The 13,548-nt window shown below is 57.8% G+C and overlaps 1 protein-coding gene across 1 annotated transcript in view; it reads right to left on the bottom strand.

Moving 5' to 3' along the window:
- Positions 1–9,314, bottom strand: part of PADI1 (peptidyl arginine deiminase 1) — a 40,744-nt gene extending 31,430 nt beyond the window's left edge. The window contains exon 1 of the mRNA XM_059137267.1: positions 9,141–9,314. Coding sequence (XP_058993250.1) covers positions 9,141–9,232 — 92 coding nt within the window. The 5' untranslated portion in view covers positions 9,233–9,314. The remainder of the gene's footprint in view (positions 1–9,140) is intronic.
- Between the last annotated feature and the right edge of the window lie 4,234 nt (positions 9,315–13,548).

The following is a 13,548-nucleotide window of genomic DNA, read 5'->3' as shown; positions in this document are numbered from 1 at the left end:
ACTCAGCCCAGAGCCATCGCCAGACACAGCCCTTTCAAGGAGAGTGGGGTTCTACGAAGCCAATCCCCAGCTTTGGGCAGAAGTTGACATTTCCAAATCACAGCCCTGGCATGCAACTCCCTATTCGGGGTAAGAAATAATAGGAACAGTAATAACAGTGGTAAAAGAAGAGGGGGAAGAGCAGGAACAGATGCTCTGGGGCTGTCCAGCCCTTCCAAGCCCAGCGCTGCTGCCTCCGGGGTGCTGGGAGTCTGCTCCCGGCTTCTTTCTACCTGGCAGGTGCCAGGACAGTCCCTCCAAGGCCGGGCCTCCGGGAGAGGTGATGTCGTGCATGAGGACCACGATGGGCCGCCGCTTCCATGCCGGTCTCTCCTGCCCTCTGGCCCCCACGGCCTTCCCCGTTCCATCACGCCGACCCAGGTGGCTCCCCTTGGGTTGCCTCTCGGGGTAGAAAAGGTGCAAGAGCCGAGGCTCTCCCAAGCAGGAGCTTTGCAGACTGGGGGGGAGAGGAAGGGGCCGCTGCTTCCCGCTGGTGCCCACGCTTGGCAGGTTATGCCCAATAGGCCCTCACCATCTCAGAGCCTCCTTCGCTTGGTGTCCTCCCCTAGACCGTGCCCAGGCCTCGAAGAGGGGGTCCACCCCCTCATCTCTCAAGCTCCCGGATCTGTGGCTGGGGCCGTGGATGAACAGGTGGGGGTGTAACCAGCAGGGGTAGGAGGTTGAGGGCAGCTGGGTCGGAGCCTCCACTGACCCCTGCTGGCCGGCTGCCCTGCGGCGGAGTCTCACAGAGCAACCCCCAGACCCAACCCAGACTCACAGGCAAATAAAATAACAGACTTGAAAGCACCCATCAGATGAGAGGGTGTAAGTCATTACCACACATGTCAGCGTTGTGTCTTTATCATCATGTCCATGCTGATGCCAATGAGCTAGGGCCCTTCTCCCACCTCTGCAGGGGTGCGGGATGAGGAAGGGGATGGGCGAGAAGAAATCTGTATTCTTGAAGACCCACTTCAGATGCCATCTCTCTGCGGACAGAAGTGTGGGTTCTGTGCAGAGTGTGGGCCCAAACCTGGTCGCTCACCTGCTCTGAGCCTCTGTTTTCCTCCTCTTGGAAATGGGTATAATCCAAAGAGCAACTTCCTAGGGCTGTGCGGGGAGGGTGGATTTCAGGAGATGATGATTGAAAGTGCTTAGCATACAGTAGGTGCTTAAAAGGCATTAGGTGCCGCTGCCACCATTACTGTCTCTCAGCCCAGAGCCCCCCAAATAGCCCAGCCCATAAGGGCCAGCTTCCTGTGACCTTTCCCTGTGTTCCCATAGCGCAGGTTCAGACCTTCCCTGGGGCCCTGTCGCAGTCCATCTGTGTCCCCCAGAGCCACAGACTGCCCGACCCGTGTGCATCCGTGCACCCCAAAGCTGGTATGCACCAGGTTCAGAAAGAGGCTGTGAGGAGAAGAGAGTCAATTCTTAGAAAATCTCACAGAAGGAGGCGCCGACGGTGAGGTGGGGAATTTCAAGTCAACAGGTAGTTCCCAGCCATCTGATGAGGCAGAAGGACAGCGTGTTCCGCGGGTAACAGTGGGGAGGAAGACGCTGGGGTGGTTTTTCCCAGCCAGGTACATGTGCCAGGTACCTGCTCAGGTTTTGACACCCATGATGTCATCTGCACTCACAGCTACCCTCACAGGTATGTGTTGCTGTCCTCATCTAGCCCATGAAGAAATCTCAGAGAGGTTAAGTAATTTTCTTGGGGTCACACAGCTGACAAAGGGAGGAAAGAGCAGCAGGTTTATCTCCCATCATATGCTGTACTGATTGACATGAAAATGAACGTGTGTTCCCTGAGCATGCCCCCAGGGGGACTGGAAGGGTGAGTTAGTTGGGGAAGACGTAGGAAGAAAAAGGAAAATGGAACTTTGCAACACAAGCTCCTAAACATGCTTCCTTGAGATTGGGGGGGCGGGGGTTGGCATGGAACCCAAGGCAGTGTGTGGGGCACCGAGTCAGGAAAGCCATGTCCCCTCTTCCCCACACAAGCACCTGAACTTTGCAGGAGTGAGGCTGGTGCAGGCCAAGAGGACAGCGCCCATGACCTCCTGGCTCCTGCTTCCCCCAAAACAGTAAGTCTGTGGAGTATCTGCCCAGGCCCTGGGTCAGAAAAAGGTCTCAGAGATCATCTTGGCCTGCCTCCAGCCCATCACAGGGCTCTGTGCTTGAACACTTCCTGGGCCAGGCAGCTCACTACCACACATCCCTTTGTGCTTTGACAGCTCAGGTAATTAGAAAGCTTTTCCTTTTGCTCAGCTGCACCTTCCCAGAAGCTTCCTCCTACTGGGGTTCAGCAGGCCACACCTTACCCCAACTACTCAGAAACTTACCACTGGTCTCTAAGGAGAGGAGAAACACAACAGTCTTGGAGAAGTCCCTCCCGTGCCCTTCATCATAGCTGCTGCTTGGATGTCACCAGCCCCCCAGAGGATAGAGTTGAGGGGTTTGGGGCCCCTCTTCCCAGCCCAGGGCCTGGGCAAGGAGGGCAGGATGGTCCTGACCTAGCCTCCAGCTGGGTGGGTGGGGATGGGGGCACAGTGGCAAAGGACACGCATGCTCCGGAGGGTTGCCCAGGGCTGGGGAGAGGCAAAGGCAGGAGAATAATGCAGAATCGAATGGAAAGGCTGAGAAGCGGGCCAGCGGGCAGCTCTCGAGCAAATGGGGCCAACCAAGCCGACAGCCGCCCTCACACCTGGCCAGACACCTGCCCCCTGGGTGCCCCCAAGGTGCCACCTTCCAGCCACAGGCACAAGAAATGACATAGCGCCAGCCAGCAGGACCCAGCAAGTCCTCTCTGGTACAGCCAGCCCCGTGGATGCTTCTGCTGGGTGCTAAGACCTACCATAGCCGAAGGTCCCAGAGAGCTGGGCAGCCCCTCCAGGCTCCAGTCCTAAAGGACAGCAGCTGCCCAGGGGCCCAGGGAGCTCCCAGTTAGTGCTGCAGGCTGCCCTGCCTCAACATGCATTCCCTGGGCACCACACCGGGCGTCAGGCACCACACCGGGCACGGGAAGGGCAGGGGTGAGTCACACCAGCCCTGCCCTCATGGGTCCACACGGGGCAGGTACACCGTGGTGTGCACCACACTGCTATTCCATTCTAATACCATCCCCCTTGACCTCTGCCTGCTGAGTGGGGAAGTCAGGATTCCTCTCCCCATTTTACAGAAGACAGATTGAAATTCAAAGGGAGATCACATATAGGGACACAGTGGCAGAGCCAGGATTTGCCCCCACTTGGGACAGACTCCAAAGTTCAGCCTCTACCTTCTATCTCACTCCTCCCCTTGAACTGACGAGCAACACAGAAGATTCCCAGACCTCGAGGTGTTTGGGGGTGGAACTCATGGCATTTGGGATCAGGTAGACCTGAGCTCAAATCTCAGCTCCTGTGGGACTTGGGGCAAGTGTCTCGACCTCTCTGTGTCTCCATGTCTTTGTCTGCAAAATATGGACCATAGTTGTCCACACCTTGTGGGGTTATTGGGACACTTCATTGAGCTAAGGCCACGAGCCCTTGCTACAGTGCCACCCCCTGTCATTACGGTCACAAAGGACTTGGAGAGAGAGCAGATCCTGGAGAGAAGGCTGGTAGGTAAGAGGATCCTTGTACCTCCCTTCCCTACCCGACTTGACCAAAAATATGGGTGATTAACATCCACATCCTGAAGTTCCTTTTGCTTCCAGACGAAGACTGGAGTCCCTCACCGGCGGGTACGGGCTGTATCACCTCCCAGTGCCAAGCCCGGCAGGGGCCTGGACACAAGGTAGGTTTCAGTAGGATCTGCTAAATGCCCTCCATGGGGCAAAGGCCTCAGAAGGTCCCCCAGCTTCCCCACCCCAGTGTGGCCTTCTCCTCGGACCCCCCTGGGTGCTGGCTGTGGCTGGCCCCTTGCAGACCCCACGTCACAGGCAGACACTTTCTCCTAAATCTAGAAGGGTGCAGGGTGTGGCTGTGTTCTCTGTTTCCTTCCTTCCCAGTGATAACAATCATGGGTAGCTTATGCCCTGTCATTGCTCAGGGAGGGGCACACCCAGGACCTGGAAGGAGGGGCCAGGCCGGGGCCGCCTCCTTTCGAGCGGACCCCTGCCTTCCTGGGAGTGCGGGCTGGAGAGGAGAGGACAGGGCTCTCAGCCGCAGGCGCCCCCGGCAGAGCCACATGGGGCTGGGGACCAGAACCTCCCCCCACACACCCTCCCCACCAAGAGAAGCCAAGAGCTATGGATGGGAAGTCACGGGTGAGTCACTTCTTCCCTCTCACCCACGGGCTCCCCAACTGCAGAAAGAAAAGCATGCCTGTGCGTACACATTTCATGCGAGATGAAATTCCTCATCTGTAAAATGGGGGCCAAAGCCACAGGTAGGAACAAGAAGCAACGTCAGCCCCGCCGTACAGGGGCGAAGCAGGCGAGGCTAAGTGATGGGCCCAAGGTCACACGGCCTGCAAGTACGCCCCTGAACCCCCACCAGAGGTCACGACTCCGCAGTCAGTGCACTGACTCTCCGGTGGTCCCAGCCCCACCGTGAGGGACCCAGTGAGGATGGCGGCTGGCCTTCCATCCCCGGTGAGGAACCTGAGCCCAGCCACCTCGGCTCGGCCCGGCTCAGACCACACAGTGTACCCACTGCCGGGTCCGACTGTGGAGTTTTCAACCCTGCCTTAGCCCACCTCTCCCAGCACAGTGCCTGTGACCCAGGTGGGGGTAGGCGGGGTCGTAAATTGCGACTGGAGCACTTGAAGGGCTTCAAGTGGCCTCGGGCTCCAGAGCAGGGTGACTGGCTTCTCTGGGGCATTTGGAGGGCCAAACACCGCTCTGCACCTCCTGTGAGGGCAGGACCCTGACAAGAGCCAGTGCGTCCCAGCTCCCTCGGCCCTGGCCCCAAGAGCCCGGCGCCCACACACGGTCTCGATGGCACCTGTCCGGGCCCACAGCTGAGGCCCACGTCCCGGGCTCCCCGGTAGCTGACGTCCTCAGCTGGTTGCGGATTTGCCAGCTCCTTCTAGCCCCACATACCACCCACAACATCTTCGAGCCTCAGGACCCCTTGGCAGAGCTAAACAGCTGCTTAGCAGCTCCCCAAAAGGGAGTAGAACCTTCTCTGGACAGAGCAAAGCTGAGGACATGTGACACAGAGAGCATTTTGGGGTCGGGAGGAATCTACCTCACCTGGGAGCGACCCTCCCTTTCTTGGTGTCTCAAGTGCTCTCTCGGGGTCCCTAGAGGGTGGGCCCACCGAGCGAGGAGGGGCAGGGACTGGGAGGAGACGGGACTGCCGGGGGTCGGGGGTCGGGGGTCAGGGGTCGGCAGTGATGGAAGCTGGAAGGGAAACCAACCCGGAAATGATGGGAGGGGCAGGGAGGGGAGGACAGAGAGACCGACGGGGAGGGGCCCTTGGTCTTAAATGGCAGGTGGCCAGGGGGACCAGGGGGGCAGGGACACCTGTAGGATTAAAAAGTGACCGACCTCAGAGGTCTGCCCCGACGCCAACATTTTCCATCCCAAGAACACACAGCGCATGTTCCATGTCCGGCCCCCGCGGAGGGCGGGGAGGACCCCGGCCCCAGAGTCTCCAGGCACCTCACATTCAAACTGCAACATTACTTCTAACAAAGGAATGCGGTGCGGCCCAGGTTGGAGCCAGGAAGAGAGACGGTCCTCACCCGGCTTTCAAACCCTGGTCCAGCCCGGCTCTCGGAGTCTGTCCGTCATTACGAATTAGTGTCTACGGCAATCCGGTAATTACCCCGTGAGCCGCACAATTATACCTCACTGTACTTCTGCGCACGTTAAAAGCATCAATTTATTCAATGTAAACATTAAGAATATATATACCACAGGTTTTATAACTCTGTTTTGGCATTTTCATTTTTTGAAATACACAGAACTCCAGGAAAAAGCAGCAGCCTGGGGCCTCTCTCCAGCTCCTTGGAGAGACCCCCCCGACCCGGAGTCCCTCTTTCCTGGGCACCTCGAATGTTACCCGTCTGTTCTGAAGAGTCTATTTTGCTCTGAAGCTTTTGCAGGACAGGGGGAGGCTTTGGAGAGATCCAGGAGGATGTCTCTTCCCCCTCCCCCCACAGCCAGCTTCTCCGGGCCAGAGAGTAAACATTCATTACAGCCTCCAGCCTGGGGCTCTCATTCTGGCCTCTGGGCGGACAAGGAGGGCCAGACCGCACCACTTATGGACTCCCCACACTCCCCACCCTCCCCTTTTTTGGCATGCGTCCTCTGGGGGCCACCTCCAAGCATGGACAGGGACAACCAGGGTAATCTGACCAGTTAGTGTGGGGGGTGGGGAGCAAGTCTGCTGGGGCGATGGTTCAGGGTGGGGAGCTAGTCCTTTGGAGTGGGGGGTTTCTATAGCACATCCTGAGAGGATTTCAAGGGTTCCTTGGGCTGGGGCACACAATTACCCCAAAGACAAATATTTCTCTACAAGGTCCACACAGCACCTCGAACTCATCACTGCGCATCTCCACCTCCATTGGCTCTCCTGGGAGGCTTAGCCTCCTGGCAGCTCAGGTGACAGGCAAACCTCCTCTTTGGGGTTGAGGGGGCTTTCCCCTTCAATCGGCAAGGCTAAGTAGAAACCCGCTGCCTGGCCTCAGCTGGAGCAGGACACCAATGGGCGTGGAGGAGCCCCAAGTTCATCATCCTAGCCAGCCCGGGCCCTGGGTGACCTTCAGGCTCTTCTTCAAACCTTCCCAGGCTGAAAAGGCCATGCCCGCTTCGCTACCTATCTTAGACCAGTCGGTGGGAATGGGGGGGGGGGGGAGGTCTTCCTTTCGTCTCCTTTTAAAACCAACTTGCTGCAAATAAACTTCCATTTTCTAACTTAGAGACCCTCAATATTTACACCCCTGGTCAAGACCAACGCCCAGGATGAAGGCTCCCTAAGGGCTGTTAGGTGGGGGGGTGGTCTCTCAAAATGCTCACTCCGGGGGCGCCTGGGTGGCTCAGTCAGTGAAGTGCTCGACTCTTCATCTCGGCCCAGGTCTTGATCTCATGATTATAGGTCTGAGCCCCACATTCAAAATAAAATAATTAAAAGTGCTCACTTCAGGGCCCCAAAGTAGTGCCCCCACCCCCACCTCCCAGAGTCAACCAGAGCGCAGGAGCTGTGGCCAACCCAGGCAGCTTCCTTGTGCTCCACCGCTAGGCCAGGGCCCGAATCTGAGGGTGCTGGGGTGCTTGGTGATCCCAAAGGGGAACCTCCCTCCGTTCCCACCCCACACACAACCTAACCCGTCCTCTGGGAGCACTCTCGGAGACGTGACGGAAAGAGGGACCGGAGGAGCTGTGAGCACCTCCTCCAGCTTCCAGGGGCCCTAGACACGCAGGGTCTCGCTTATCCCCCCTCCCACTCCACTGTCAGATGAGAACACCAGGGCCCAGAGAAGGACAGCGGCTTGCCCAGGGTCACACAGCCACAAATGGAGCTAGGATGAGAAGCCAAGTCTGTCCAGAATCGGGGCCCTTGACCTCCACGCTGAACTCAAGACAGGACTCAGCTCACTCTGTTGGGGCTCAGATAAGGAATGAGGCCCAGCAAGGGCCGGTGACTTGGCTGACGCCAGACAGCAAGTCAGATGCTGAGCTCAGACTAGAACCCATGTCTCCTGGCTCCCAGGAAAATGCTTCCGGCCTTAGTCAGCAGCACTGTGTAGGGCCCAAGTTTCTGAAATGACCTTCCGGAAACAACCACCCCCCCAGGATGAGAGCAGAGGTCTGGAATCCGGACAGTGGGGGCCTGCTAGTGATTCCTTCCCTGCCCTTGGTGTTAGAGCTGGGTGGCCAGATCAAGTCAGCGTCCAGCTAAATTTGAATTTCAGCGCCAGTTTTTAAAAACATAAGTAGATCCCATAGGATATACTAAAAATTATTATTATTGTTTACCTAAAATGCATACTTAACTGGGCGTCCTGTTTTCCCATTTGCTAAGCCGAGGAAATGCTACGTTAAAAGGACAGGAGAAATGGGATCTCGGCTACCCACCCAGATCCGAGAGAACCAGCCCCATGCCAGGACTCCCAACGGGACTCAGAGCCAAGGTCTGGCCTCCAAGGGTCCTGGCTCCCTCTCCTCAGCCCTGTCTAAGCGGGGTTCAGAGGGTTTCTGGGACAGAGGCCCACCGGAGGCCAAGCGGGAAGGCAGACCCAGCATTCACAACCAGACTGGGACAGCACAGGAACTGAGACCCAGGAGGCAGTGCGAGCTCAGATCCCACCTTGTGACAGACTCCCCAGCCCCCTCCTTCTCTGAGCCCCTTATCTGCAGGAGCTCCAGCTCCCTCTTATCCAGCAGGAGTGGAGTCCCTAAATAGTTCCAGACAGAATGGAGTCCACAGACAGTATCAGAGCTGGAAAGGCCCCCCCGAGACCCTCAAGTCCAGCTCCCTCCATGGCCAGGTGAGGAAACTGAAGCCAGACCAGGTCCCTGGGCCCCCGTCTGGGCACAGCCAGGACAGGTCAGAGACTTGAGCCAACAGGAGAAGCTGATTCTCCTGGGGCCCCTCAGATGTCGCCCCTCAGGTGCCCCATCATGGCCGGCACCGTCATCATCATGGCAAACACAAGCCCGGGTCTTGTTCTAGGTTCTTGTCCTTTATTAACTCCTTGAATCATCCCTCTGACACTCCCTCCTGATCCCAATCACCCTGGCCCGCCTCCAAGGATCAAGCCGCCACACACCCCACACCTCCACCTCCGACAGAAGGGCTGTTGGCAAGAAAGAGAGAGAAACTCAGGGCGGCCCGGTCCTGCTCCCCGTCTTGAGTACCAGTTCATTCTGGCGCCGCACACCAGCGCCTCTCTGATGTCAGAACACAGAGCCCGGGGCTCAGAGCTAGAACCCTGAGGCCAAAGACCCGACCCCAGGTGCCCAGGAGACACGGAGCCCCAAGATGGGCCTGATACCCTAGCTCCTCCCTGATACCCAGGCTCTCCATCCAGGCCACCTGCTCCACACTCCGAACGACCGACTACCAGCACCCTCTAGCATGCTCGATGTGTCCAACGGGCACCCACCCCATGGCCTCGGGGTCCTCCGGTGCTGCCCAGCCCTCTAGACCCAGACGGGTACCTCTCACCTGTGAACGTCCACAGACGTCTCAACTCCCACCACACACACAGCGTAGGTGGGTTTCTTGAGGGACAGCCTCACAGATCTCTGCGGGGCCATCCCGTGCCCCGGGCTCCCGGGCTCCGCTCTTCCTATCTCCCCGGCTCCTGTCCTGGGCACCAAGTCGCCAGGAAGGAGCCTGCGTTCTGATGGGTCGGTGCTTTCCTCCTCCCTTTTAATTTCACCCTGTGACCTGATTAGCTGCCTAAACCGAGTCCCCACCTCCTGGCTCCACGCCCAGCCCTCTCACTCAGGCCTGCCAATCCAGGAGGCCAGGGGAGGAGGCACCCCAGGTCTCTCAGAGAGATGGGAAATGGGGGCTTCCGTCGGGGTCCCCGATGGAGCAGGGCTCAGCTGTCCCCGGAAGCTCCCCGGGGGCCCTGTCTCTCCTTCCCTAGCTTTGACTCCAGCCTCAGACCTCGGCGCTTGAACCTTCACGGTCACAACGTCAGCACTTTCTGAGGGCTGATGACGTGCCGGGTGCAGATCCCGATCTCACGCATCCAAAGCATGGGGCAGTCAGACTCCGGGTTCAAATACCGGCTTGGCCTCTTACAACCTGTGACCTTGGGCAGACGCTCCACCCTCCTGTGGCTTCCTCTCCCAGGAGTGAGTTGGCAGCTGTGCCTGCTCCATCGGATGGATGTGGGGATGCGGGAGCTATGCGTGCGAGGGTTAGCACAGGGCCTGACCCCCAGCATTCGCTGAAAGAAACGCTCACGACTCTTCCTGGTATCCTCGTTTTATAGGGAGGAGACGACCCACCGTCAGTAGGAGGGCAGCCATGGCTGACCCCAGGTCCTCCTGACTCACCAAACCACCCCCAGAAGCTGAAACTAGAGCCTTATACCCCAACTCCAGAGACGGCCCGCCATGGGGAGGGCACCTCACAAGGCACTCAGAGCAAGAGGCTGGGGAGGCCTGATTCGTCCCTCAAAACCCCATCTTTGCAGCCCTCCTGTTCTCGGGGTGCTCATGGAACCCTGGTCGCTCCCTTGACAAGCATTCACGGAGCCCTTACTCTGCGGTGGGCACTCCTCTGGGTGATGCGGACGCAGCCAAGAACCAAACAGACCACAGTCCCTGCTCCAATGGCACTGATACTCCGGGAGCCACCGCAAGCTCTGAGACGATGGTGGCTTGGTCCTAGGGGCAACCATGACCGTGGGGAGGAGCCGTTGGGTTCTGAATGTCTCCTGAGGACAGGGCTGGGAAGGGCTGCGAGCAGGCTGGGTGTGGGTGCGAGAGAAAGAGGAGAGTCCGGGATGACGGGAGTGCTTGGGCCGCAGCAGCTGGAAGGACAGAGCTGTCATCAGAGACGGGGAGGGCTCGGGTGGGCAGAGGGGCCGGGGGCTCCCAGTTAGGAAGTGTCTATAAGGCCCGCAAGGACGGTAACACTTTACGGGCGCCATGCTCCCATCATACTGGGCAAAGAGGAGGAGGCGGAGGAAGGTTCCCTCCAGAGGCACTGGACACCCCCTTGGCCACAGGGTCCTCTTGCTTCCGGGCAGCCCCTGCAGGGGCAGCATAATGACGCACAGCCAGGACTGCCGCCGTCCACAGGTCTGGGGTGGGAGGATGCCAAAGAGAGAAACGGAGCAGCACCCTCACCTGGGGCGCCGCCGGTCTGACCAGGCAGGAGGGGGACACAGTCCCTGCTCCGGGAACCCCCCTGTCCGAGGATGAAGATGGGAAACATAAAAATCGTATAAGCATTTATGTGGTTATTTTTCACTTTGAAGATCTTCCTGAAATGTCTTTCTTAGGGCCAACACATCCGATGGCGAATGTTCCCCATCTACAAAGTTCTTTACACCCAATGGCACCGATGCAAAGTCTGGGTTTACCCCCATGGACACAGAGCCTAGCAACACAACACCCAAGGGGTGTCCAGTCCCACGAAGCAGAACCCGAGCCATTTTGTTCATACGTAATATAAAGCGGAGTGGGAAAAGCGGGCTCCCAGAGAGCACATGGGAATATGCCTGTTAAGGGAAGATGGATGGATGGACGGATGGATGGACGGATGGACAGACATGAAAGAGGAGGAAGGGAAGAAGGCAGGTTGGTGCATGAAGAGCTGTCTGCAAAAATAAGGGTGATGACAGTGACAATGACGGTGACGGTGATGAGATGCTAGCAGACACCTGTTGGCCTCTGACCAGGTGCTGGGCGCTGTTCTCACCCCCTTCCGTGTCATCCCCGACCTAATCCTCGCCACATATTAGGTGGCAGGTAACAGCTAAGCCAGGAACCCAAATTCAAACAGACCACAGCCTGGGTATACAGGACGTGCCTTTTGCAGGTTGTGGGTGGGGCAGGGGCCTTGGGCAGGTCACAGCCCCTTAAGGGAAATGTTCTCAGAGCTGGAGGAAAGAGGGAGGGAGTAGCAGAGTGTGGGCACAGAGGCTGAGAGGAACATCCGTGCATCTCCATTTCACAAAGAAAGTGAGGCACGGAGAAGCTAAGGGACCCTCGCGAGATCTGACCCTGGCCAGTGGTCGAGGCAGGATTTGAACCCAGGCCATCGGACCCTGGATTGGCTCTGAATTGTTAACTGGATCCCTGGGACATAGAATATCAGGGTTCTTGTGTTTTGTTTCATTTTACTTTCTTCCTTATGCTTTTGTATATTGTTTGAAAATTTTGGTAAGCTGATGTTTTTACTATTAGAGAAAAAAAATGAAGTCTGTCTTTAAGAAAAAATGAGGAGACTGGCCCCCCCGGGGGGCTCAGTCGGTTAAGCATCTGCCTTCAGCTCAGGTCAGGATCCCAGGTCCTGGGATCGAGTCCCGCCTCGGGCTCCCTGCTCGGCTGGGAGTCTGCTTCTCGCTCTCCGTCTCTGTGTGCCTGCGTGCTCGCTCCCTTTTAAATAAATAAATCTTGAAAAGAAGGAAGGAAGGAAGGAAAAATAAGTTTCCTGCTCTTGGCTTCCCTGCCCCCCTCCTCCATGCTCAAAGAACATGTCCCTTCAGACACCACGACCTGCCCAGGTTCCTGCCCTGCCCACAACCCACAAAAGGCACATGCTGTACACCCATGCTGTCATCTATTTGAACTTGGAACATCGGGTCTGATGGGTCAAATTTGGGAGGAGCAGGGGTGGGGGAGCTGAATGACATCACTGCCCCCCTCCCCTCTGGCAAGAACCTTCAGCGGGGAGGACGTGCCCAGGTTAGCCTCAAACACAGCCCCTTGCAGGGGGAGAGGCCTGCCAGCTGCTGGGTGACCGTGGGACCCTCGCATGACTCCAGGATGCCCCCGGGCCGGGGGCGCAGCAGCAGAGAGGATGTCCGCTGCTGGCGCGACCATGTCCAGGGACTCATTTTCCCACGGTCGTTTTGAGCTCCTGCCATGCACCAGACATTATTCTTGGTGCTGGTGATACAGTGGTGAATAAGACCAAGTCCCTGCCCTCATGGGACATACAGAGTAGCAAGAGAGACAGGGAAGACACAGCAGGACAGACACTGGGGCGTCAGGAAGTGCTGAGACCCAGGGAAGCAGCTTAGAGGGGCGGAGGGGTGGGGTGCTGTTGGCATCGGCTGATCGGGGAAGGCTCGCTGGGGAAATGATATTGGAGCACAGCTCTGAAGGGCAGACCTCAGGGACCTGGGACCCCGTGAACCCAGGAGCCCCCACGTCCCGTTTCCCCATTCACCAGACAGGGCTCCGGAGCCAGCGCCGAGCATCCAGACCGAGATGCCTTCAGAGGCTGGGCAGATAATAAATGTGGGAAGCCGCCAGCTGTAGCACCCAGGGAAGGGTACCAACTGTGGCAAAGGGAGTAACACAGGTAACACAGATGCTTTGCCTAAGGCATTAAAATTCAATATTTCTTAAAAACAGAACACTGTAGGTCAAGCCCGTAGTGTCAGCAGATCTGGCCCTCAGGCCACTGTTTGAGACCCCAACTCAGACTATTTAAAAACTGGTGGATAAGGTTGGGGGAAGGAATCCCTCCGGTTGGGGAAGTCATTTGATGCCGAGGAGGGTAAACTGCCTGGGCCCATCAGGCAAGGTCTGGCACGATCAGACAAGGAATCTGCCGGTCTCGGGCCTTGCGAGCCGTCAGAATGGGTTCTGGGTTGTTTGTGATTGCGGACATCAGCTGTGGGCTCCTCTCCTCCGGGGAGGGGTCCTCTTCAGCCACCACGTGCCGCCTATGCCTAAGCTTACGTAGGATGGCCACGGGGGCGGGGAGGCAGCAGAGTCAGCTCTCTGGAGCCCCAGACGTGGCCTTTCTCCACTTCCAGCGGCCCCCAAGCACCACAGGCTCAGCTCCTCCTGCCTCCCATGATCTTCCCATTTCCACCTGGAAAAGCCCCTAGAGTCCCTTAATTTTCCAGTCGGGTAAACCAGGGCTCCAAGAAGAG

The sequence above is a fragment of the Mustela lutreola genome, chromosome 10, assembly GCF_030435805.1.
Source record: "Mustela lutreola isolate mMusLut2 chromosome 10, mMusLut2.pri, whole genome shotgun sequence".
Lineage (NCBI taxonomy): Eukaryota > Metazoa > Chordata > Mammalia > Carnivora > Mustelidae > Mustela > Mustela lutreola.
This window is presented reverse-complemented; position numbering and strand designations above follow the sequence as displayed.